The following is a 26,908-nucleotide window of genomic DNA, read 5'->3' as shown; positions in this document are numbered from 1 at the left end:
CTACTGTTTCAGCTCCCATTCCCATTCCCAAGTTGACGTTGGTGAGGCCACATTTAGAGTATTGTCTTCAGTCCTGGGCACCATCTTATGGGAAAGATGCTGTTCAGCTGGAAAGGGCGCAGAGAAGGTTTACGAGGATGTTGCCAGGACTAGAGGGCCCGAGCTACAGGGAGAGGTTGAGCAGACTAGGACTTTATTCCTTGGAGCGCAGGAATGGATGGTTCTGGGATCATGAATTCTTTCAGCAAGACTTTATCTGTATTTGGCCAAAATAGAGCGTTAAATATTTTCACACTGACTTATGGAAAAATTTTAAATCTCCGCAGGTTTACATTTTTAAGACTTTCAACTGTCAGAAAATTCTGCAAACTATTCCGCAGATGGTCCCATGGTTTTGGCACATTGGCCCTCATCAGTCAGGGTATTGAGTGTAGACATTGTAGGGGTCACGCTGCAGTTGTATAAGGTGTTGGTGAGGCCGCATTTAGAGTATTGAGTTCGGTTCTGGGCACCGTGTTATAGGAAAGATGTTGTCAAGCTGGAAAGGGTTCAGAGAAGATTTGCAAGGATGCTGCCAGGACTCGAGGCCTGAGTTACAGGGAGAGGTAGAGCAGGCTGGGACTCTGTTCCTTGGAGCCCAGAAGGATGAGGAGTGATCTTATAGGGGCGTACAAAACCATAAGAGGATTAGAGAGAGTAAACGCGCAGAGCATGGGCTTCATGAACCCGAGGTGAAGGGGGAAATTTTAATAGGAACCTGAGGGGTGACCTTTTTACACAAAGGGTGGTGGGCGAATGGAATGAGCTGCCAAAGGAGGTAGTTGAGGCAGGTATTATCGCAATGTTTAAGAAACATTTAGAACCGTACATGGACATGACAGGTTTAGAGGGGTATGGGCAAATGACAATAGACAATAGGTGCAGGAGTGGGCCATTCGGCCCTTCGAGCCAGCACCGCCATTCAATATGATCATGGCTGATCATCCAAAATCAGTACCCCGTTCGTGCTTTCTCCCCATATCCCTTGATTCTGTTAGCTCTAAGAGATCTATCTAACTCTCTCTTGAAAGCGTCCAGAGAATTGGACTCCACTGCCTTCTGTGGCAGAGAATTCCACAGATTCACAACTCTCTGGGTGAAAACGTTTTTTCCTCATCTCCGTTCTAAATGGCCTACCCCTTATTCTTAAACTGTGTGGCCCCTGGTTCTGGACTCCCCCAACATCGGGAACATGTTTCCTGCCTCTAGCATGTCCAATCCTTTAATAATCTTATATGTTTCAATAAGATACCCTCTCATCATTCTAAATTCCAGAGTGTACAAGCCCAGCCGCTCCATTCTATCCACATATGAGGCAGGTGGGACTAGTGTAGATGGGACATTGTTGGTCGGTGTGGGCAAGTTGGGCTGAAGGGCCTGTTTCCACATTGTATGACTCTGTGACCTTAAGGGCTCATTTCCATCCTCACTGCTGATGTATGAGGGCTGCCATTACCTTGGCTTATTCATTACACTGGGGACAGCTGGGAAGCCAGTACTGTTGGTGGCACGGTGTCGGCCTCTGTACAGACACTCGTTTATCTTCTCGCTCTCTGCTTGCATTGCTGAGCCAGCCACTTCCTATTTGCTGCGTACTGCTGTAGGATTGAGGTCAGCACCTTTGTAATATGTTTTCTGTTCCAAACTTATCAAAAACAGGTAAAATGTTCACCATTCCCTAATGGTGTCAATTTTTCAAGGCAGACACTTCATGGCTGATGTTGGAAAGGGTGCAGGAGAGATTCACCTGGGCTTGAGTTATTGGATAGGTTGGGACTTCCTTCTTAGAGTGTAGGAGTCAGAGGGGTGACTGGGGTTAGGAGGGAGAGAAAAATCAGCCACGATTGAATGGCAGAGTAAACTTGATGGGCCGAATGGCCTAATTCTGCTCCTATCACTTGCGATCCTATGAACTAGCAGTGTGGTGTGACTGAGAGAGTTGTGGGGGTGGCCATCCATTGGGTATTTTGGGAAGGTACCACGACAGGTTTCACAAAGACTGATTCCATGTCACTTTGACTGTGAACGAGGTTGATTCATAGAAGCTCTGCTCATGCTTTGAGAAACGTCACCACTAATTAGAAACTAAGGAGTGGATGGGTTCTCGACATTGATGGAGAGGGAAAAATAAATCATTAAATTTGATCTTGCCAAAAGTGATTTCATTTGATGTCACCTGTAGCAGTTCACTTTTTTTCCCCTAAAATGCCACTTTTTAAAAAACGATACAGTTAAGGAAACAGATCCTTCGGCTCACCGAGTCCCATATAAGTCGCCCCTTCTCACTAATTCTATGTTATTCACTTTCCCCTACAAACTAGGGGGAATTTACGGACGGCCAATTAACCTACAAGCCTACACATCTTTGGGATGTGGGAAGTAAGCGGAGCACCCGGAGGAAACCAAAGTGGTCACAGGGAGAACGTGCAAACTCCACACAGGCAGCAACCGAGGTCAGGATTGAACCTGGGTCTCTGGGGCTGGGAGGCAACAGCTCTACTGCGGAGGGCATTGGAGAACCTTAGTATTGCACAGGGTTTTACATCAAGAATGGACATTAGTAATGTAGGATATTTTGACTTAAGTTGCAATCAAAATAAAATGCCATATACAGTATTTTGGCATCCTGGGCCATAGTAACATCTGCATGAATCTACATTAACTTGCTGTTTACAATATCCCTTTCTGATTAACATTGCCAGCATTAAGGGTGCCATCACTTTGCTGACGTTTAAACAAGTTATGGGGAGTAGAATTAGGCCATTCAGCCCATCAAGTCAACGCCGCCATTCAATCTTGTCTGATCTCTGCCTCCTAATCCCATTTTCCTGCCTTCTGCCCATAACCCCTGACACCCATTCTAATCAAGAATTTGTCTATCTCTGTCTTAAAAATATCCACTGACTTGGCCTCCACAGCCCTCTGTGGCAATGAGTTCCACAGATTCACCACCCTCTGACTAAAGTGATTCCTCCTCACCTCCTTTCTAAAAGAGCGTCCTTTAATTTTGAGGCTATGACCTCTGGTCCTAGACTCTCCCACCAGTGGAAACATCCTCTCCACATCCACTTTATCCAAGCCTTTCATTATTCTGTAAGTTTCAGTGAGGGGTCCCCTCATCCTTCTAAACTCCAGCGAGTACAGGCCCAGTGCCGTCAAACGCTCATCGTACGCTAACCCACTCATTCCTGGGATCATTCTTGTAAACCTCCTCTGGACCCTCTCCAGAGCCAGCACATCCTTCCTCGGATATGGGGCCCAAATTTGTTCACAGTATTCCAAATGTTTTTGTATTCCAGTCCGCTTTCGGGATACTGTCTTCATACTGGATCTCGTGCTGGGAGAGGCATTGACTTGAGAGTAGTGTCTCACGAATTCTGCCTTTGACGATAGACTATCTGCCACCAACCTGCTGTCAGCACCCATTCCTTTAGCTTCCATGGATGTCATGCCATGGTTTGGAACAGATGCAGCAACCCGTTGACTGTGACAGACAGTGTTAGTTTAGTTTATTGTCACATGTCCCGAGGTACAGTGAAAAGCTTTTGTTGCGTGCTAACCAGTCAACGTAAAGATAATATGGTGAGCCGTCCACAGTATACAGATACATGATATAGAAACATAGAAAATAGGTGCAGGAGTAGGCCATTTGGCCCTTTTTGAGCCAGCACCGCCATTCAATATGAACACGGCTGATCATCCAAAATCAGTACCCCGTTCCTGCTTTCTTCCCATATCCCTTGATTCTGTTAGCCCTAAGAGCTATATCTAACCCTCTCTTGAAAACATCCAGTCAACTGGCCTCCGCTGCCTTCTGTGGCAGAGAATTCCACAGATTCACAACTCTCTGGGTGAAAAGATTTTTCCTCATCTCAGTCCTAAATGGCCAAGCCCTTATTCTTAAACTGTGACCCCTGGTTCTGGACTCCCCCAACATCGGGAACATGTTTCCTGCATCTAGCCTGTCCAATCCCTTAAGAAATATATATGTTCCTATAAGATTCCCTCTCGTCCTTCTGTGGCAGAGAATTCCACCTAAAGGGAATAACGTAAATAATGTTCACTGTGAGGTTAAAGCCAGTAAAGTCTGATCAGAGATAGTCCACGGGTCTCCAATGAGGTAGATAGGAGCTGGGAATCACGCATGTGTTTAGGTTTAATATTGTCACATGCACCGAGGTACAGTGAACAGCTTTGTTTTGCATACTGTCTCGTCAGATTAGGTAATACTATATATAAATGCAATCAAATCAAACTCCAATACGATAGGTGGAGCAAAGAGGAAGACTCAGAGTGCAGAATATAGTTCTCAGCATTGTAGTGCACCAGTTGCAAATATCCGCAATCATCAACATCGATGGTCACTCCACACGAGTATGAGTGTCCTCTCATGGAGGACACCTGTGCGTGACTTTGTTTAATGTGGGGAGACTGGTGCACAGACAGCCACCCCACGGTCCTTGACAGATCTGGGTCAGGATCCAGTGGCATGGAGTCCAAGACGACCGGAGACCCTTTTCTGCTGCAGCCTTCATCCGCCTTCCCAGCCGTTGTGACGCTCCACTAAGGTCAGCCATCGACCTCCGCCTGTTCTACCGTTGAGGTCTCAAATGTCCGCAATGGGGTAGAGATGAATCAGACGGCACTCTAAGCTGATGGAAGGTCTGTTCAGAAGCCTGCCTTGTATAGGTCATGAGGACATGCGATACGGAAAGATAGAACTTTATTTATTTATCCCAGGAGGCCCACAGTCATAAAACACAAGATACATGAAATTAAAGTGAGGAGTGGAAAGGATTGGAGATGTGCAAAGATTGGGGGTGGGGTGGGTGAGAAGGCGAGTCAGTCTACCCCACGACAGAAGGGGGAGGAGTGTACATCAGGGACTACATCAGGGCCAGTTGCTTGCTGTGGATTCACTCTCAGGAAGGCTGATCTTTGATCGGACTTTACTGGACTTTATCTTGTACTTTGAACTGGTATTTTGTCGGTTGACATGCTTGATCAATGGTGTTTTTATCATTAATGTTTTATTATTATTAATGTTTAGTGTTTTCTGAGTAATTCGTAACTGTCACTGTATGTCATGTTGTTACTTGTGGGCGGAGCACCAAGGCAAATTCCTTGTATGTGAATACTTGGCCAATAAACTTACTTACTTACTTATTTACTAAACGTTATTTACATGATTCCCTTTATCCTGTATCTGTACACTGTGGACGGCTCGATTGTAATCATTTGTTGTCTCGCTGCTGACTGGTTAGAATGCAACAAAAAGCTTTTCACTGTACCTCGGTACACGTGACAATAAACTAAACTGAAAACTTACATCTACCACAGTAACCACTGGCACAGGCTCATTGTAGAGGGAAGATAGTCGATGAAAGGCATGGCAATGTGTAAATGATCATGTCCCACTCTATCAGACACTGTCAGGGCACACACCGTGTCAGGTACATATCATTAAGGGAAGGTAGACAAAAATGCTGGAGAAACTCAGTGGGTGAGGCAGCATCTAAGGAGCCAAGGAATAGGTGACATTTCGGGTCGAGACACTTCTTCAGACTGATGTGGGGGTGGGGGCGGGAAGAAGAAAGGAAGCGGTGGAGACAGTGGGCTGTGGGAGAACTGGGAAGGGGAGTGGAAGGAGGGAGAAAGCAGGGACTACCTGAAATTGGGGAAGTCAATGTTCACACCGCTGGGGTGTAAACTGCTCAAGCAAAATATGAGGTGCTGCTCCTCCAGTTTGCGGTGGGACTCACTCTGGCCATGGAGGAGGCCCAGGACAGAAAGGTCGGATTCAGAATGGGAGGGGGAGTTGAAGTGCTGGGCCACCGGGAGATCAGGTTGGTTATTGGGAACTGAGCTAAGGCTAAGGGAAGATGGTCGAATAAAAAAACTGTAGGAATGCATAAATTATCTTTTCCAAAATAAAACTCCTTCTCTATCAGATATTGTTGAGGAAGAAAAATTCCTTTGAAAGACATATCTACACGGAGTAATCTAAAGGGAGGAGAAGATAGAACTGATTTTAATGAAGGAAAATGATTGAGTTGAAAGACATGGGGTTGTGAGGAAGGGCAGACGTGAAATATTCAGCTGGTGAGTGTGGCCACAACTTGACAAGAGGGAGAGGCAAACCTGAAACTCATACTAAATTATATTTTTCCAATCCCATTGGATCTAAAGGTGCACAGGTTGTCAAATCTAATAACGTAACTGACAATGTTAGATTGTATGAAAAAGAAGGGAAAAATTTAGCTGGATTTTATCTTTGCTGAAACTTTAGTCGAGGTCAACAGCTAACTGACATTTTTTTTCATTTAGTTTAGCAACACGGCGTGAAAACGAGCCCTTCGGCCCATCGATTCCATGCCGACCATCGATGGCCCGTTCACACTAGTTCTCTGCTATCCCACTTTCTCATCCACTCCCTACAATTTACAGAGGGGCCGATTAACCTACAAACCCGCACGTCTTGGTGACACGGGAGGAAACTGGAGTACCGGGAGGAAACTCATGCAGTCACAGGGAGAACGTGCAAACTCCACACAGACACAACCGAGGTCAAGATGGAAGTCGGGTCATGGATGCCCAGCTATGTTCATCCCATCAGCCTGTGTTTGGTCCATAAAACGTTCCTATCCATAATAGACACAAAAAGCTGGAGCTACTCAGCGGGACAGGCAGTGTCTCTGGAGAGATGGGATGGGTAACGTTTCGGGTCAAGACCTTTCTTCAGACTGACCACTTTCCTGTTGCCTTACCTGTCCAAAAGTCTTTAAAATGTTGTTATTGTACCTATCTCAACCATGTCTGTTGGCAGCTCGTTCCAGACAACCACCACCTTCTGAGTGAAAAACGTGTCCCCATGCTAACTATTAAATTCCCCTCCCCCTCACCTTAAACCTATGCCCACTGGTTCAACAGCTCGATTGTAATCATGTGTTGTCTTTCCACCGACCGGTTAGCCCGTGACAATAAACTCAACTCAACTCTTGATTCGCCATCCCTGGGATATAGACTCTGGGATTCACCCTGTCTTTTCCCCTCATGATCTGATACAGCTCTATAAGATTACTGTTCATCCTCCTGCACTCCCAGGAATAACATCTGAGCCTACTTCACGTCTCCCTGTAGATCAACGTCTCTAGTGCTGTGACATCTTCTCTGCACTCTCTCCATCTTAATGCAAACTCATGGAGCACAGCGGCACACTAGAGTTGCAGCAATTTGAAGAGGAAGGCTCTGAAGACCCAAAACGTCACCCATTCCTTCTCTCCAGAGATGCTGCCTGTCCCTCTGAGTTACCACAGCACCTTTGGTATAAACCGGCATCTGCAGTTCCCTTCTCCACACTTCCTGTGATTTGCGTTTATGAAATCCATACAAACAGCTTGTATCAGACATGCCAGTACTACAGTATATAAGGGATTAGACCTAGGATTACACCCCAGCGGTATGAACATTGACTTCTCCAATTTCAGGTAGTCCCTGCTTTCTCCTTCTTTCCCCTCCCATTCCCAGCTCTCCCACAGCCCACTGTCTCTGCCTCTTCCTTTCTTCTTCCCCCCCTCACACCCACATCAGTCTGAAGAAGGGTCTCGACCCAAAAAGTTAAACATAGATGCTGCCTCACCCGCTGAGTTTCTCCAGCATTTTTGGCTACCTTTGATTTTCCAGCATCTGCAGTTCCTTCTTAAACAGACCCAGGGATTACTGTTACTTTTACAAGGCTGGATTTTGTGACGGTTTCATACGTTGACAGAAAATCAAATGAAACTCATGCAATAGTTATCATTTTCTGCGCAAAGTATTAATATTATCTTTTCCTATAAATGTCTTTTAAGAAACATTTGGATAGGCAGATGGATGCGCAGGGAATGGAGGGACATGGATTATGTGCAGACAGATAAGGTCTTGGATTCTGTTTGGCACTGACAATGTGGGCCGAAGGGCCTGTTCTTTGGCTCCATCTCAAAAAACAAAAAAATAATCAAACTGGGGAATCATTAATTAAAAAAAAAATTAAATTGCAAAAATATGACTGCTTTAACAATATATCAAGTTGAAGTCCACATTTATTGCCACATGCACCAGTTAAGGTGCAGTGGAATTTGAATGACCATCCTCCCCCTTTGTTCATCCATGGTCGGGGCCACGGATGGATGTGTGGGGCTATCCACAATCTGTGCAGGAAGATTCTGACTGCAGATTCTGGTTTAAATCGAAAATAGACACAAAAAGTTGGAGTAACTCATCTGCGGGACAGCTGGAGAGAAGGAATGGGTGATGTTTCGGGTCTGAAGAAGGGTCTCGACCTGAAATGTCACCCATTCCTTCTCTCCAGAGACGCTGCCTGTCCCGCTGAGTTACTCCAGCTTTTTTATGACTATCCATAATCTGTAGTCAATCCAAAACTGAAGAGTCGTTGAAATGTGACAAACCAAACCTCTGTCACCAAATCTAGAGACAGTTCCCCATACAGTTGTTTAAGAAGGAACTGCAGATGCGGGCAAAATCAAAGGGAGGAAAAAATGCTGGAGAAACTCAGCGGGTGAGGCAGCATCTATGGAGCGAAGGAACAGGTGACGTTTCGGGTCGAGACCTTTCTTCAGACTGATGTGGGGTGGGGGGGGCGGGAAGATGAAAGGAAGAGGCGGAGAAAGTGGGCTGTGGGAGAGCTGGGAAGGAGGGAGAAAGCAAGGACTACCTGAAATTGGAGGTCAATGTTCATACCGCTGGGGTGTACACTGCCCAAGCGAAATATGAGGTGCTGCTCCTCCAATTTGCGGTGGGACTCATTCTGGTCATGGAGGAGGCCCAGAGAGTTCCCCATACAGTGTCTGTTTAATACTAGTGTAGTAGGGACATTGTTCCAGAACCAGGGGCCACAGTTTCAGAATAAGGAGGAAGCCATTTAGAACGGAGACGAGGAAACACTTTTTCTCACAGAGAGTGGTGAGCCTGTGGAATTCTCTGCCTCAGAGGGCGGTGGAAGCCGGTTTTCTGGATGCTTTCAAGAGAGAGCTAGATAGGGCTCTTAAAAATAGCGGAGTCAGGGGATATGGGGAGAAGGCAGGAACGGGGTACTGATTGGGGATGATCAGCCATGATCACATTGAATGGCGGTGCTGGCTCGAAGGGCCAAATGGCCTACTCCTGCACCTATTGTCTATTGTTGGCTGGTATGGGCAAGTTGGGCCGAAGGGCCTGTTTCCACACTGTATCACTCTGTGACTCTAATACAGTAATTAATGAATGTTTCTCACCTGCAGTCCTGTACACAAACACCTGGCTGGGAGCTGCCACTGACAATCCAGTTATCAACCACCGATCAGTGCGATGGATCTACATGGGCATTTGCATTGACAGCATGGCCACTAACTGATCAATCAATCAATCAATCATCACCCAGCTGTGAGTTGCCAGAATTAATCACATCACCTGCTGCAGCGTTTCCCAGAGTTCACGGAGCCACAAACTAAATCCGTGTTCAAGGGACGAGAGTTGATGGTTGTAGCCGACCCCACGCCACACACTGGGGAATCCTCCGTCAGTCTGTTCACATCTCAGTGGGTTCATCGTGACCTGTGGCCATCTGACTCTAGGTTGGAATGTGTAGGAAGCAACTGCAGATGCTGCTTTACACCGAAGATAGGCACAAAATGCTGGAGCAACTCAGCGGGGCAGGCAGCTCCACTGGAGAGAAGGGATGGGTAACGTTCAGAGTCTGAAGAAGGGTCTCCATCCATAACGCCACCAATTCCTTCTCTTCATAGCGGAGTCAGGGGATATGGGGAGAAGGTAGACAAAATTGCTGGAGAAACTCAGCGGGTGCGGCAGCATCTATGGAACAAAGGAAATAGGCAACGTTTCGGGCCGAAACCCTTCTTCAGACATGGGGAGAAGGCAGGAACGGGATACTGATTGGGGATGATCAGCCATGATCGCATTGAATGGCCGAATAGCCTACTCGTGCACCTATTGTCTATAGTCTATTGTCTATTCAGAGACGCTGCCTGTCCCACTGAGTTACTCCAGCATTTTGTGTCTATCTTCGGTGTAAACCAGCATCTGCAGTTCCTTCCTACACATTGACTATGTTGGTCCGCTCAGTCATCTACTTGGTATAAATGATTGATTGATACTTTATTGTCACGTGTACTTGGTACAGCGAGTTTACTTACAGTACAAGAATGCGTTGACAATATAGTCCCTCTTCCTTCTCTCCCCAATCCCCCCCCAATCCCCCTTTGTTCTCAGTGGCCCCTCGCAAAATACAAAGGAAACTAAACTCCCCCCTCTCTATCCTTGCCCTGACTGACTCCAATTAGAATCATCCAGCAAGGAAACAGGCCCTTCGGCGCAGCTTGTCCATGCTAACCAGGGTCCCCCATCAACACTAGTCCCACCTGCCTTCGTTTGGCCCATGTTTCTGTAAACCTTTCCTATCCATGTACCTGTTCAAGAATTCAATGAGTAGATAGTTGTTCAGCACTGCACTCTGGTTGTGGTGGGATGGTTCAGTTGCCTGATAATAGCTGGGAAGAAACTGCCCATGAATCTGGAGGTGTGCGTTTTCACACTTTTGTACCTCTTGCCCGATGGGAGAGGGGAGAAGAGGGAGTGGCCGGGGTGAGACTGGTCCTTGATGATGCTGCTGGCCTTGCCTAGGCAGCATGAGGTGTAGATGGAGTCAATGGAAGGGAGGTTGGTTTGTGTGGTGGTCCGGGCTGCGTCCACAATTCTCTGCGTTATTTCTTGCGGTCTTGGATGGAGCTGTTCCCAAAATCAGGTCAGGGTTTGGAATGCAACAGTGTTGAATTTTAGGGCAAAATGTTGTACATAAGGCGTGCGTTTGGCTTGCGTACAATGGCGAGGAGTTTTTAGAACTTATATTTCAATGAGCACGAAACTCCATTAAATCTTCCTGAACAGAAGGGTTATGGGCCTGTCCCACGTGGGCGATTTCTTGGGTGACTACATGCGATTGCCGCAAACTTTTCAACCTTGGCGACAGTGGCGACAATTTTTGACGTAGGTGCTGTCCTAGGTTGTCGCCAGGTGTCGTAGGTGAGTTCCGTTAAAACTAGTCCCTGGCAGTCGCCTAGAGAGTCGCCAAAGTGGGACAGGCCAATAAATCATTGATCAGTCCATCAAGAAGCAGACTGCATTGATTTACAGGAGTAATAACGAGAAGCACAAGGCTAATACTTATATCCACGGGACAGAGTGCTGTTAATTTTTGGAAACAAGGGTGCAATTTCTAATTACGCAAAAGGAGAAAACATTGTGTTTGTTTACGTGTTGAGATGCCAAGCAATTGTGTGTGTGTTTTTAATCAGATTTTAAATTACACAAATTGAAGGGTTGGGATTAACTTGATGTAAAATGAAAAATAAATGTAACTTTTCCTGAAGAGAAAGTCGGTTGGTTATAATTGTAAATACCGATGTTTGTTGGATGCCCTTCACCATCTGTTTACGATGCATAATGGGTCTGTAATGGTGTCTGTTAATCAGGGATGGATGAGAACTAGAATGTCAAAGTGGCTTTGACCATGCCAACACAACATTACTTTACTCCATGACTACTGATTATTGACAGCCATCATTATATATTTGAAGCAAATGCCTTTATTTATGAACATTATGTGGCCATATCGAGCCAAGATTACTGAAGCGGGCCAATATAACGTCAATCTTTCACAGATTTTCTTTCCTCTAACATAATCCCCTCTCCTTGCCTTGCCCCAGATTCGATTTAAATACCAATGGAAATAAGTTGCCCTCATACTAGTCTCTGGAACTAGTGCGCTACAATGCTGAGAATGACTCTCTGCACTCTGCATCTACCTATTGTACTTGAGTTTGAACTGATTGTATCTATGCATGGTCTATCTGATCTGCATGGATTTGAAAGCGTGCAAAAGAAAGTGTTTCACTGTACCTCGGTACACGTGACAGTAATAGACCTGAACCTTACTGGCCACAGGATTGGCACAAAGAAAGCCTGTGTCGGGGGTCACGGTGAGAAGGCAGGAGAATGGGGTTGTGAGGGAGAGATAGATCGGCCATGATCGAATGGTGTAGACTTGATGGGCCGAATGGCCTAATTGTACTCCTATCACTTAACACCTTATGAGACCCAAAAGGTCACCTATCCATGTTCTCCACAGATGCTGCCTGACCCGCTGAGTTACTCCAGCACTCTGTGAAATGTCACCTATCCATGTTCTCCACAGATGCTGCCTGACCCGCTGAGTTACTCCAGCACTCTGTGTCCTCAACATAATGAAGGACCATTTTCACCCTGGTCAGGCCATCTTCTCCCTTCTCCCATCGGGCAAAAGATACAAAACCACCTTCCACCAGATTCAGCAACAACCTCTGGCCCTGTAACTCAAATTCTGCTCCTATAGACAATAGGCAACAGGTGCAGGAGTAGGCCATTCGGCCCTTCGAGCCAGCACCGCCATTCAGTGATCATGGCTGATCATCCACAATGTCTACATTTCCCTATTCATTTCTTGCTTCTTACGAAGAAAGACCGTGACAACGATGTGGACGATCTCTTTAGTTGAGATTGGGTACAAGGTACACAAGCTTTCTACTAATGGTGTGTTTAAGTAGTAATGTCCTGAGATACAGGATCAGACCCACTGCAGCGGAATTAAACTGGCCCTGGGAGAGAAGACGTGATTTCTGACAATAATGTGCGCCATGGTATTCCACTATCAGTTCCATCTCACTCAGACAATTCACAGAGTTTGCTTTGAAATGTCAATATTTGCTGCTACATATTTGATTGCACATCAAGTCACAGTGAAGAGATTGCCGTGCAGTCCGGAGTGAATCCTGATTCAGGCAAGGCTTGTTTAAGGGCACGGCTCAGAGCTGCCTGCTGTTGATGTTATTTCAAAGGGAGCAAGATCGGAAAGTATTCCCGCTCGTCACCTTTCAAGCACTGTGCAATAATATCGCAAAACCTTGTGGAAAATCACAATAATGGGAACTATGTAACATCGAACGCAGAAGAATACAACAAAGGATGTTGGGGCCGGCAGTGATGGCAAGTGATGTCATCAGTTTGTGTATCATCCATATCCCTCTATTCCCTGCATATCTATGTGCCGAACTAAAAGTGTGTAAGAAAGAACTGCAGATGCTGGTTAAACTCGAAGGTAGACAGAAAATGGTGAAGTAACTCAGCGTTACAGAGGCTGCATCTCAGGAGAGAAGGAATGGGCGACGTTTCGGGTCGAGACCCCAAAGACCCTTTGGGATCTCTTCTGAGATGCTGCCTCACCCGCTGAGTTACTCCAGCATATTGTGTCTACCTGCTGTTGTATTTGCCTCCACTCCCGCCCCCTGCAACACGTTCCAAGCACCCACATCTGCCCCGCACATCCCCATTAAACCGATGTTGGGGGAGTCAAGAACCAGGGGCCACAGTTTAAGGATAAGGGGTAAACCATTTAGAACGGAGACGAGGAAACAGAGTTGTGAGTCTGTGGAATTCTCTGCCTCAGAGGGCGGTGGAGGCCGGTTTTCTGGATACTTTCAAGAGAGAGCTAGATAGGGCTCTTGAAGAAAGCAGAGTCAGGGGATATGGGGAGAAGGCAGGAACGGGGTAACTGATTGGGGATGATAAGCCATGATCACATTGAATGGCGGTGCTGGCTCGAAGGGCCGAATGGCCTACTCCTGCACCTATTGTCTATTGTCTAATGTCTAAATGTGGCCTGACCAAAGTCCTATAAAGCTGCATCGTAACTTCCAGATTCTGACACTCAATGCCTCCAGCAATGTGGGCAAGTGTACCATTTAGCCTCCTTTAACACTTGTGCTGCCACCTTCAGTCAGCCAGGAACTTGGACTTCAAGATCACTCGGCACATCAATGCTGTTAAGGGTCTTGCCCTTTTAAGTCCGTTAATTATTAAACATTTCACAATTATAAAGGTCTTCAGTTCAAACAGAATAACAGATTAAAAATACGCCTTTAATATGTTTTAACTGGACATGCGGCCTTTAAAGAAATGGCAGCCAATGGTCTATCTCCTTTGAGCAAGTGATGTTTGCGTTTAACAGAGGGAGAAGTCTACTTGAGCTAATACTTACAGGTAATATGAGTAGGAATAAGCACTCCTCCTGGAAAACGTGAACAGTTGAAGGGATAAATGGATGGGAAAGCAGTGAAAGGGAAAAAATAAGAAGATAAGTTGTTAATGAATTTGCACAGTAAAAGTTCAGGGGATTAGGATCATACAGATAATGTCAAAGTCACCTTGAAGCTCGCTCCCTGCCACAAACGTGTAAATAACATGTCAAATACTGAAATCATAAAATTGTGCTCGTTTATCTGTCGGATGAAGCCATAGTTTATATATTTTGTTTTGAAGGGGGTTGTAATCTCCCTGGTCTTAGAGCCTTCCAGGCAGCTTTATGTCTTGCCGCTTGTGTCAGCCGTAAAGATTGTTTAAAAACCTGTCAGGCTTCTGGCCACAAAGGGGCCGCACGACAAGTGTAATAGACCGCGGCAAGCCGACCGTTGGCAAATCCACCGATGCCAGACCTCCTCGGCGAAATAAAAATGAATGGCTTCTCATTTTAACGGCTGTCAAGCAAACGCCCAAATGGAGACTTCCCGCCTGCAGTCAAATAAGAACTTCATCGTTGAGACTTAATGTTAAAATAACTATTAAATAATAGGCCATTAATGATAGCAAAGCTCTACTTAGCAAAGGCTGATGTACTAACATGCCTGAAAGATCAATACTGTGCATTAACTTGTTTAATATGTATGATATAACTCAATGATTCTAAACGAGAGCATGTCCATCACAGGGTATAAGATGCATGGTCTCATTGATATTCTGCTACTCTTTCTGACCAGAGAGATGGCAATGATCAGCTCGTCGACGAGCTGACGAGTGAATGATGGCTTGTAACCGCGCTGGGCTGGGGGAAGGGAACCCGTGGAAACATAAGATGCTCTGCAAAGCCAGGTAGCTACTCGGGGAGATTAGATTTAAAGCTCCAGTCCAGTTGATTTTATTTCCTGCGCGATGCTGAAACGCCTTTGAATCATTCCCACCGACACAGGTCTGCACTCTGCATAAATTCAAAGTCCAGAGGCTGACAGGAAAAAAACTGATTAAATCAATTCTCCCTCTACACAATGACTAGCGCAGTCAATGGATCTTTCATCAGCTACATCATTTGTGATAGAATTTTCCTGCTCAGTTTATAAAGATAAAGCTGACTAAATGAAATGCAAATTCAATTTAGCAGTACTCTGCAAAGCCACAATACTATTCCTGAGAGTCCTTAATTCTGTCAAACTTGGTATTGTATTTTCTTTACATAACGGGAACATCATAATCCGTATTGAACTGCAAGGCAAGATACTGTCCAGTGTGGGCTGATTCTTGTGTACATTACTCTCTTCTCATCCAGGAGAAAATACCATGGTGGCGCAGCGGGTAGAGCTGCTTCCTCACAGCGCCAGAGACCCAGGTTCCATCCTGACCTCGGGTGCTGTCTGTGTGGAGTTTGCACGATGCCCCTGTGACCGTGTGGGTTTCCTCCCACATCCCAAAGACGTGCTGGTTTGTAGGTTAATTGTCCCTCTGTAAATTGCCCCCTAGTGTGTAGGGAGTGGGATAACATAGAACTGCTGGGCAGTGTGGACAGGATGGGCCAAAGGGCCTGTTTCCATGCTGTTTCTCTAAATTAACATACAATAAATCAAAAAAAAACATTGCTGATTTTATTGAAAGGTCAATTTTATACACTGGTGCAGAAAGCCTTATGGATCATGTGTGGGAAGGAACTGCAGATGCTGGTTTAAACCAAAGTTAGACACAAAATGCTGGAGTAACTCAGCGGGACAGGCAGCATCTCTGGAGAGAAGGAATGGGTGACGTTTCGGGTGAGACTGATTTTGGGTTCAGTCTGAAGAAGGGTCTCGACCTGAAATGTCATCCACTCCTTCTCTTCAGAGATGCTGCCTGTCCCGCTGATTGACTCCGGCATTTTGTGCCTATCTTTGCCTTATGGATCATGTTGTCCTCTTTAAGCCATTGTGCGGCCATTAAATAGAGGAGCAGAATGCCCCTGAGACAGGGGACAGGAACCAGGGCCACCACAGCTCCAGGGTAATATCTTGGATTCAGCTGAACCTGGACAATGTCCAGTGCAGGCAAGGAGTGCCCAATCCCCAAACATTCTGGCAAGGAGGACAAGTAGAACAAAAATGGTGAGATCATGCACAGAGGACTGAAGAAGGGTCTCGACCCGAAACGTCACCCATTCCTTCTCTCCAGAGATGCTGCCTGTCCCGCTGAGTTACTCCAGCACTTTGTGTCTATATAGATCAGGTCACCTTACAAAGGGTATGGAAGGCCATGGAAAGTGGACAATTTGATTCACAAGGATGGTGTTTTTAATGATGAATACTGGACTGCAGGTGGCTGCAGGTCTTTCCAATGGTTGAATGATTTAATAGAGCAGAATGAACGAGAGAATCGCTACTTGTGGGGAGCGGCCATTGATATAATGAATGAGCCAAAGGAATAAGCGAGGAATCGGAGAGAAATGATTTTCTTGTCAGGGAGTGGAGCGAATGTGGACCTTGCTTCAGCAGCTAGAGTTGAGATCCCCTGTACAGATGGATGTTACATAAGCAAATAGACAATAGACAATAGGTGCAGGAGTAGGATATTCGGCTCTTCAAGCCAGCACCGCCATTCACTGTGATCATGGCTGATCATCCCCAATCAGTGCCCCGTTCCTGCCTTCTCCCCATATCCCCTGACTCCGCTATCTTTAAGAGCCCTATCTAGCACTCTCTTGAAAGTATCCAGAGAACCGGCCTCCATCGCCCTCTGAGGCAGAGAATTCCACAGACTCTCAACTCTCTGTGAGAAAAGTGTTTCCTCATCTCTGTTCTAAATGACTTACCCCTTATTCTTAAACTGTGGCCCCTGGTTCTGGACTCCCTCAACATCGGGAACATGTTTCCTGCCTCTAGCATGACCAAACCCTTAATAATCTTATATGTTTCAATAAGATATCCTCTCATCCTTCTAAACTCCGGAGTATACAAGCCCAGTAGCTCCATTCTCTCAGCATATGACAGTCCCGCCATCCCGTGAATTAACCTTGTTTAATGCTGCACTCCCTCAAATGACTAAGCAAGGATGAAGAAAGGAAGGGCAAGACTATGCTCAAATAGAACATACAACACGGAACAGGTCAGTACAGGAACAGGCCCTTCGGCCCACAATGTCGACCATGATGCCAAATTAAACTGATCTCCTCAGCCTGCACATGATCTATATCCCTCCATTCCCTGCACACCCACGTGCCTGTCCAAAAGCCTCTGAAACGCCACTATCATATCTGCCTCCATCGCCACCACTGCCAGCGCAGTCCAATCCCCCACTGCTCTCTCCATAAAAACCCGCCCTGCACGTCGCCATTAAACTTTCCCCCTCTCCTCTCACAGCTGGGCTAAACCGATCGTTACGGTCAGGCATGCAGGAGGTTAGTGGCGTGGCCTGTCTCCATGCAGTACATTTCTGTGAAGCTGGATCTTGGCATCTTGCCGTTGCGATCTACAATGTTTTGTACCACATTGTTGAACCTCCCAAAATACATCTTCCTATCTGGTAAAATCATAGAATCTCGCAGCGGTAGAGTTGCTGCCTCACAGCGCCGGACGCCAGAGTTCCAACCTGACTACGGGTGCTGTCTGTACGGAGTTTGCACGTTCTCCCTGTGACCTGCGTGGGTATTCTCCGGGTGCTCCGGTTTCCTCCCACACTCCAAAGACGTGCGGGTTTGTAGGTTAATTGGCTTCGGGAAAATATTGTCAATTGTCCCCAGTGTGTGTGGGATAGTGTTAGTGTGTGGGGTGATCGATGGTCAGCATGGACTCCGTGGGCTGAAGGGCCTGTTCCCATACTGTATCCTTCAATCAATTGATCAAAATAATACTTGTTTTCATGCAGCTTTTCTTGCGCACATAACAATCATCTTTTAAAAATGTTAACTGATTGTTTCACAAAAGATAAATATCACTCTAAAATCTCAGTCCCCAACACAAGTTTATTGCATTAAGAATGCATTAAATTCCTGAATTAACCTAAAACAAACCTTTGCTCACTTGTGTTATAGAATAGAGGTTCTTTTCAGATCTTACACTGGACTTGCTCACAACATACAGAACATTAGCAATCTTGATTAGTACGGGTGTCAGCGGTTTACTTTAGTTTAGTTTAGAGACACAGCGCGGAAACAGGCCCTTCTGCACACCGTGTCAGCGCTGACCAGCGATCCCCGCACATTAACACTATCCTACACCCACTAGGGACCATTTTTACATTTCCCAAGCCAATTAACCTACAAACCCGCATGTCTTTGCAGTGTGGGAGGAAAGCGAAGATCTCGGACAAAATCCATGCAGGTCACGAGGAGAACGTACAAACTCCGTACAGACAGCACCCGGAGTAAGGATCGAACCTGGGTCTCCGGTGCTGCATTCGCTGTAAGGCAGCAACTCTACCGCTGCGCCACCGAGACGGCAGGAGAATGGGGTTCGGAGGGAGAGATAGATCAGCCAAGAATGGGGGAGTAGACTTGATGGGCCGAATGGCCTAATTCTACTCCTATCCCTTATGACCTTATGAACAATATGTTCTGTTTATTTTTTGAGCGGGTGGCGTAAAAACAAGTTGAACGGGGCAGTTGGCAAAGCGTTGCAAAAATAGGCGTGCACCAAAACCCTGAACAATGCTGTTGGTGTCCCTGTTCTGTCCCATATCCCAGAATATCGAAGAACTCAGAAGCCAGCATCGCTACTGAGATTTAACCCAGTTGCCAGAGAGTCCCTCCACCGCCAGAGTCTATTTATTTTGCTTAGGGGCCATTAATATCCCAAAGAGGCCTTCAGCTAAGTACTTAGGAAGTGCAATTGAATAGCAAGCAGTCTCCAAATGACATCTCCATCAGGGACAGGGCAAATGTTAAATGGTCATTAATAAAACTGGCAGCAGACTGGATCAATGATTGAACATCCAACAAAGCATGACAGCCCAGAGAGTAAAGCAGCTGCTTAATACACAGCCAGCTGCTTCACGCACAACTATTTATCTGTCATGCTAAACAGACTTCAATATATGTGGTAGGGTACAACGAATTACTCAGTTTAGATTCACAATCTGATTTTGGCAATCTAAATATTAACCTGCACATCTGGATCAGTTTCTGTCTTGTTGTACCTTCTATACTTGTCTACATAATACTGTAAGGAAGAAGGTGTGCCAAAAATTCATTCAATCCAGAGATTTGTACAACTACTGTACGATTAGGGGTGGCATGTTGGCGCAGCGGGTATAGCCACTGCCTCACAGCGCCAGAGAACCAGGTTCGACCCTGACCTCGGGTGCTGTCTTTGTGGAGTTTATTCCAGGTGTTCCAGTTTCCTCCCACATCCCAACGACGTGCGTGCGTGCGTGTGTGCACCTTTTGTAGGTTAATTGGCCCTCTGTATAATTGCCCCTAGTGTGGATGAGAAAGTGGGATAGCATGGAACTAGTGTGAACGGGTGATCGATGGACAGTGTGGACTCGTTGGGCCGAAGGGCCAGTTTACATGCCGTATACTGCAATTCAATTCAATTCAATAAACCTTCAGATTAAAAATGTTATTTTCAGCTCAGTCAGATATGAAATCCTCATATATACTCTCATATCCCATTGCAGATTCACTCACATATCTTTCCAATACTATCATCAAAGTTATTATATTAAGCGGACTAATTTTGAATGAAAATATATCCTTGATTAGTACGGGTGTCAGTGGTTATGGGGAGAAGGCAGGAGAATGGGGTTAGGAGGGAGAGATAGATCAGCCATGATTGAATGGCGGAGTAGACTTGATGGGCCTAATGGCCTAATTCTGCTCCTATCACTTATGACCTTATCCAGTTTATTTTTTCTCATAACCCAATCCGGAATGTCACCAATCCTTATCCTCCAGTGAGTTGGCTTTTCCGCTGAGTTACTCCAGCACTTTGTAGCTATCTCTGGAATAAACCAGCACCTGCAGTTCTTTGTTTCTACAAAAATAGAACGGCGAAGGGCCTGTCGCACACACACGGTTTTTTCGGCAACTTGCCGGCACCCGTCATAGTCGCGGCAGGTCGCCGAAAATATTCACCATGTTGAAAATCCAACGGTGACCAAAAAAAGATACGACTCTTTGGGCGACTACTCACAACCATACAGGCATCACGTGTCGACATGTCGCCTGTATAGTCGTGAGTAGTTGCCCAATGAGTCGTACCTTGTTCTGGTCGCCGCTGGATTTTCAACATGTTGAAGATTTTCGGCCACCTGCTGCGACTATGACGGGTGCCGGCAAGTCGCCGATAAAATCGCGTGCGTGGGACAGGCCCCAGCTTAAACTCCTTTCCCATTTGTTAAGCATGACTAATAACAGTGACGTTGCTATTTCTCGTCCTGTTTCATAAGTTGAATTGCCACGTTGCTTTCACCAACCTACCGTTTTTTAACGATCAGCGTGACGCCGAGCATGATGATGATAAACATCAGGATGCCCGCGATGACGCCCGCCATCTTCACCGTGTTGTCCACCTGCTTTTCCGGCTCCACTGTATTGGAGTTCTGCGTGGACGCTCCTGAAATGAGAAATGTCACGGAATTAAAGAGACTTTGGAACTGAGTCTGATGCCGTCAAATTCATTGCAAAGAGTAATATTTCTGACTGGTCCTTCAGGTACATGGTGGACAATACACAATAGATAATAGGTGCAGGAGTAGGCCATTCGACCCTTCGAGCCAGCACCGCCATTCAATGTGATCATGGCTGATCATCCCCAATCAGTGCCCCGTTCCTGCCTTCTCCCCATGTCCCCTGACTCCGCTATCTTGAAGAGCCCTATCTAGCTCTCTCTTTAAACTATCCAGAGAACCGGCCTCCACCGCCCTCTGAGGCAGAGAATTCCACAGACTCACAACTTTCTGTGTGAAAAAGTGTTTCCTCGTCTCCGTTCTAAATGGCTTACCCCTTATTCTTAAACTGTGGCCTCTGGTTCTGGACTCAAATAAGATGAAATAAGAAGTCCTACAACTGTAGGCTGTGCACGCCATATGCAAGAATAGGAAGAATGACCCAGCTCCCAAAGAATGAGGAACAGTGATCAGGAAACGGCAAGACAAGGTGTTCCATACATTCCTCTACTATATTTGGGTGCACACAGCAGAGAAACCTTCTGGTACTTTAAACCAACCAGCTGGCAGACTCAATGTTTAAGAAGGAACTGCAATTGCTGGAAAAATCGAAGGTAGACAAAAATGCTGGAGCAACTCAGCAGGTGAGGCAGCATCTATGGAGCAAAGGAATAGGTGACGTTTCAGGTCGAGACTCTTCTCAAACAGCCTACTATCTCTGCCTCTTCCCGAACAACCCCCCCCCCCCACCTCCACATCAGTCTGAAGAAGGGTCTCACCCCGAAACGTTGCCTATTCCATCGCTCCACACATGCTGCCTCACCCGCTGAGTTTCTCCAGCATTTTTGTCTACCAACTGACAGACTGAGATTACTGCCCTTATTTGTTTCCAAAATTGGTATCAATGAAAATACACAACATCACATTAACTTATATCGTATAACGACTGTATGTCCAAAGTTGTCCAATTATAGCACCAAAAATTCATCATAAAATGCCCGCACATATCTTCATAACACATGCATACTTAATTCTATAAAATACAATATATATTTAAAATCAACATATCCATTCTCATTTATAATAATTAAGCAAACTTATATCCATCATATGCTTATTAAAAGTCTGATCTTGTACGTGTGTATATGTGTGTGTATATATCTCGCAAAAACACTATGCGGTAATGATAACATCTTTACATATTCCGATTGACATATTTCCCCTTGAGGCGGGGATCACCTTATCTGAACATCTTATGCTTTATTTCTCGACTTATTCTCGATTCACTACTGATTAAAAGTCTAAAAAAGTCAAAAGACTTTGAAATTAAAACCACCAGCTTCAACTGATGACATCACAATGGCTAGGCTAGCAGTGATCATCTTCACTGAAGATTTCATCCTATATTTGACACGTTATTCGCGATTAGAGCTTTAAAAATGGCAACTTTCACAAGATTTTTACATATTCTTACTCACATTTTCCCCCTCTCGGCAGAGATCACCTTCACTGAACATTTTATGCTTTATTTCTTGACTTATTGCTGATTAAAAAAATCAAATACCTTGAGTTCCAACCCAACCAGCTTCAACTGATGACGTCACAATGGCTCAACTTTCAGGGGTGTGTGAATTGCTATTGCAACACTCAGGGCAAGTACAATTGGAGTTTTTTTTAAAGAGCACCGCGGAGGGAAGTGCTGGAATCTTACGTCCGGGAACGGCTTGAGTTGGAGGACCACGGCTCCCGTTGGGGCTACGGGTTGGGAACGGGTGCGCTGGGGGAGTCTGCACTTGGTTTGTAAAATATAAATAAATGTAACTGTGTATGTTTATATGCACACCCTCATTTATATAAAAGGTAGACACAAAAGCTAAAGAAACTCAGCGGGACAGGCAGCATCTCTGGAGAGAAGGAATGGGTGATGTTTGTGGTCAAGACCCTTCTGCTGCCTGACCTGCTGAGTAATTCCAGCATTTTGTGTCTATCTTCTTCGGTGTAAACCAGGGTCTGCAGTTCCTTCCTACGCATTTCGTCCTCTCCACAGATGCTGCCTGACCTGCTGACATCTTCCAGCGCTGCCAGCTTTGCCTGATGAATATCTGGCAGTCCATTTTACATCTCATTTTAGCTTTGCACATTCAATATTCAAAGTCTAGTTGGAAATGACTGAAATCAGCTTTAAACAAAAATAATCCCCATAGCATGTCTTCCAAAGTAGAAATTAGAGTATTAATAAAAAAAGATTTGTTGGATTGTGACACTGGATTAAATGTAATAAAGTATCCGGTTCTGATTTCCACAAGAGGTGTGACTGTATATTAGAGATTTGGATGTGAAATTCGGACTGAATTTGCAACTAGCACTGAGGAGAATATACAGAGCTACGCAGCAGGGCTGTTAAATCATAAAACTAATCCATAAAAACATTTTGCTTCATCTTGCCATTTTTTAGGGCTCCTGATAATGAATCAACAAAGGAAGTATATTTGCATGAACTGAACATTGATCTTCACGGGTGGACACGACATGCTGGAGTAACTCAGCGGGACAGGCAGCATCTCTGGAGAGAAGGAATGGGCGGCGTTTCGGGTCGAGACCCTTCTTCAGACTGGTTAGGGTGAATTAAATGATGATATTCTGACAGAGCTTTTTCTTTGCATGAGCCATGAAAGAGCCTGCCGTTTAAATGGAAGCCGTGTACAGTATTAGACAAGAACTTGCCATCAATGTTAACTCGAGGCAATTAAGGGTTAAAGAACTGTAACCTGGTCAGTTTAATATCCCATTATTCTCATCAATGTTTAGTGAAAAAGCAAAGTGCTGGACGAACTCAATGGGTCAGGCAGCATCTGCGGAGGGAATGGATGGGATCGAGATTCTTCTTCCGACTTTGTAGATGGTGGCACATAAAAGTAATGGAGATCCAGCAAGTGGCCTGGAGAACCAAGGACCCGCTCTACTGAGTGTGAAGGCCAAGGGAGAGGGAGATAGTCAATGCCCGATGGAAGGCACACTTTGGAGATCTCCTCAAATAAGACTCTGTTTTTGATACATGTCCAATGCATCCTCTGGGCAATAGACAATAGACAATAGGTGCAGGATTAGACCATTCGGCCCTTCGAGCCAGCACTGCCATTCAATGTCTCTACAGATTGCTCCACTGAAGACGCGTGTACATGCGGAGCCAAGCTCAACATCACAAGGAGGTCCTACTGCAGTTGTACAGGGCCCTGGTGAGACCACACCTGGAGTATTGTGTGCAGTTTTGGTCTCCTAGTTTGAGGAAGGACATTTCTTGCTATTGAGGGAGTGCAGCGTAGGTTTACAAGGTTAATTCCGGGGATGGCGGGACTGACATATGATGAATTACTGGATCGACTTGGCTTGTATTCGCTGGAATTTAGAAGTTTGAATGGGGATCTTATGGAAACATATACAATTCATAAAGGATTGGACAGGCTAGATGCAGGAAAAATATTCCTGATATTAAACTGATACCAGGGGTCACAGTTTAAAAATAAGGGGTCGACCATTTAGGACTGAGATGAGGAAGCACTTTTTCACCCAGTGAGTTGTGAATCTGTGGAATTCTCTGCCACAGAAGGCAGTGGAGGCCGATTCACTGGATGTTTTCAAGAGAGAGTTAGATTTAGCTCTTAGTGCTAACGAAATCAAGGGATATGGGGAGAAAGCAGGAACGGGGTAATAATAATAATAATGGATGGGATTTATATGGTGCCTTTCTAATACTCAAGGCGCTTTACATCGCATTATTCATTCACTCCTCAGTCACACTCGGTGGTGGTAAGCTACTTCTGTAGCCACAGCTGCCCTGGGGCAGACTGACGGAAGCGTGGCTGCCAATCTGCGCCTACGGCCCCTCCGACCACCATCAATCACTCACACACATTCACACACAGGCAAAGGTGGGTGAAGTGCCTTGCCCAAGGACACAACGACAGTATGCACTCCAAGCGGGATTCGAACTGGCTACCTTCTGGTCGCCTGCCGAACACTTAGCCCATTGTGTCATCTGTCGTCCCCAATTTTGATTTTGTACTGATTTTGGATGATCAGCCATGATCACATTGAATGGCAGTGCTGGCTCGATGGGCTGAATGGCCTACTCTTGCACCTATTTTCTAAGTTTCTCTATGTTTAACCAAAGGAAACTCCTTCAAACCCATTGAGGATTTGATGTTATTACCCCGCATCAACGAGGCTAAGATGGAGCCGTGATACTCTCCACCATTTTGTGGAAACTTGCTCCTCAAGACGTTTTTAGATCTTTTACACAAAATTGCTTTTACATTAAAATTGCTTTTGTTTGCCGGCAAATCTAGGACGGATAATTCTCCAGAGGATTTTAACACCTGTAGGTTTTGATATCCACAATTATCCACAATTGCTTATATCATTAATTCATTGTCACACTGATGAGCCTATCTGTATGCAAATGGTTCTAACTATATTATTTTTGTGTTAATGAGAATCCAGTTGAACATTTGTAAGCAAATATATTATCAGTCAGGAAAACAAGGACTGAACTTCAAATAGGTTTGCTGGACGCAGGAAATCCAAACTTCCGTGCTGGAGCCAGGAGATGTAGGTGATCGAGGAGGTCTTGTCTTCTGTGCTGGTGCAAGGAGATGGAGTCTTCTTCAAGCATGTCAATAGCACTGCTGAGTAGACTGCCGAGCAATATTTGTACTGAATAAATATCATGTATTGGAGAAACACGGTGAGCAGGCCCTCGAGACCTTCCTGGTGGGGGATGAAGGTGTCAAAGGACTGGATGCAACGAGACCTGGGTGTCATGGAACACCAGTCATTGAAAGTAGGCATGCAGGTGCAGCAGGCAGTGAAGAAAGCGAATGGTATGTTAGCATTCATAGCAAAGGGATTTGAGTATAGGAGCAGGGAGGTTCTACTGCAGTTGTACAGGGTCTTGGTGAGACCACACCTGGAGTATTGCGTACAGTTTTGGTCTCCTAATCTGAGGAAATACATTCTTGCCATAGAGGGAGTACAGAGAAGGTTCACCAGACTGATTCCTGGGATGTCAGGACTTTCATATGAAGAAAGACTGGATAGACTTGGCTTGTACTCGCTAGAATTTAGAAGACTGGATAGACTTGGTTTATACTCTCTAGAATTTAGGAGATTGAGAGGGGATCTTATAGAAACTTACAAAATTCTTAAGGGGTTGGACAGGCTAGATGCAGGAAGATTGCTCCCGATGTTGGGGAAGTCCAGGACAAGGGGTCACAGCTTAAGGATAAGGGGGAAATCCTTTAAAACCGAGATGAGAAGAACTTTTTTCACACAGAGAGTGGTGAATCTCTGGAACTCTCTGCCACAGAGGGTAGTCGAGGCCAGTTCATTGGCTATATTTAAGAGGGAGTTAGATGTGGCCCTTGTGGCTAAGGGGATCAGAGGGTATGGAGAGAAGGCAGGTACGGGATACTGATGATCAGGATGATCAGCCATGATCATATTGAATGGCGGTGCAGGCTCGAAGGGCCGAATGGCCTACTCCTGCACCTAATTTCTATGTTTCTATGTTTCTATGTGTTCAAACAGGAGAGCTTGTAACCTGTGATGAGCGTTTGGCGTCACTGGGCCTCTACTCGCTGGAGTTTAGAAGAATGAGGGGGGTAATTGAAACGTATAGAATAGTGAAAGGCCTGGATAGAGTGGATGTGGAGAGGATGTTTACGCTAGTGGGAGAGTCTAGGACTAGAGGTCACAGCCTCAGAATTAAAGGAAGTTCTTTTAGGAAGGAGATGAGGAAAAATGTCTTTAGTCAGAGGGTGGTGAATCTGTGGAATGCTTTGCCACAGAAGGCTGTGGAGGCCAAGTCAATGGATATTTTTAAGGCAGAGAAAAATAGATTCTTGATTAGTACGGGTGTCAGGGGTTATGGGGAGAAGGCAGGAGAATGGGGTTAGGAGGGAGAGATAGATCAACCATCATTGAATGGCGGAGTAGACTTAATGGGCCAAATGGCCTAATTCTGCTCCTATCACTTATGACCTTATGACCTTTCCTGTTGTATAGTGGGTCCCATCCAATCTGTTGTTCCCACATGGATGTCGTCATG

The 26,908-nt window shown here is 45.5% G+C and overlaps 1 protein-coding gene across 3 annotated transcripts in view; it reads right to left on the bottom strand.

The window, feature by feature from the left end:
* ptprt (protein tyrosine phosphatase receptor type T) overlaps positions 1 to 26,908 on the bottom strand; it is a 588,177-nt gene that overhangs the window by 98,784 nt on the left and 462,485 nt on the right. For 2 of the 3 annotated variants that reach the window (XM_033041307.1, XM_033041304.1), the window contains 2 exons: positions 20,615 to 20,750; positions 14,165 to 14,194 (listed from right to left, as the gene is read on the bottom strand). In XM_033041307.1, the coding sequence (XP_032897198.1) occupies positions 14,165 to 14,194; positions 20,615 to 20,750 (166 nt within the window). The remainder of the gene's footprint in view (positions 1 to 14,164; positions 14,195 to 20,614; positions 20,751 to 26,908) is intronic. The other variant, XM_033041305.1, reaches the window with a different exon arrangement.

The sequence above is a fragment of the Amblyraja radiata genome, chromosome 23 (assembly GCF_010909765.2).
Source record: "Amblyraja radiata isolate CabotCenter1 chromosome 23, sAmbRad1.1.pri, whole genome shotgun sequence".
Classification (NCBI taxonomy): domain Eukaryota; kingdom Metazoa; phylum Chordata; class Chondrichthyes; order Rajiformes; family Rajidae; genus Amblyraja; species Amblyraja radiata.
The sequence above is the reverse complement of the archived record's forward strand: the minus strand, read 5'-3'. Positions and strand labels throughout refer to the sequence as shown.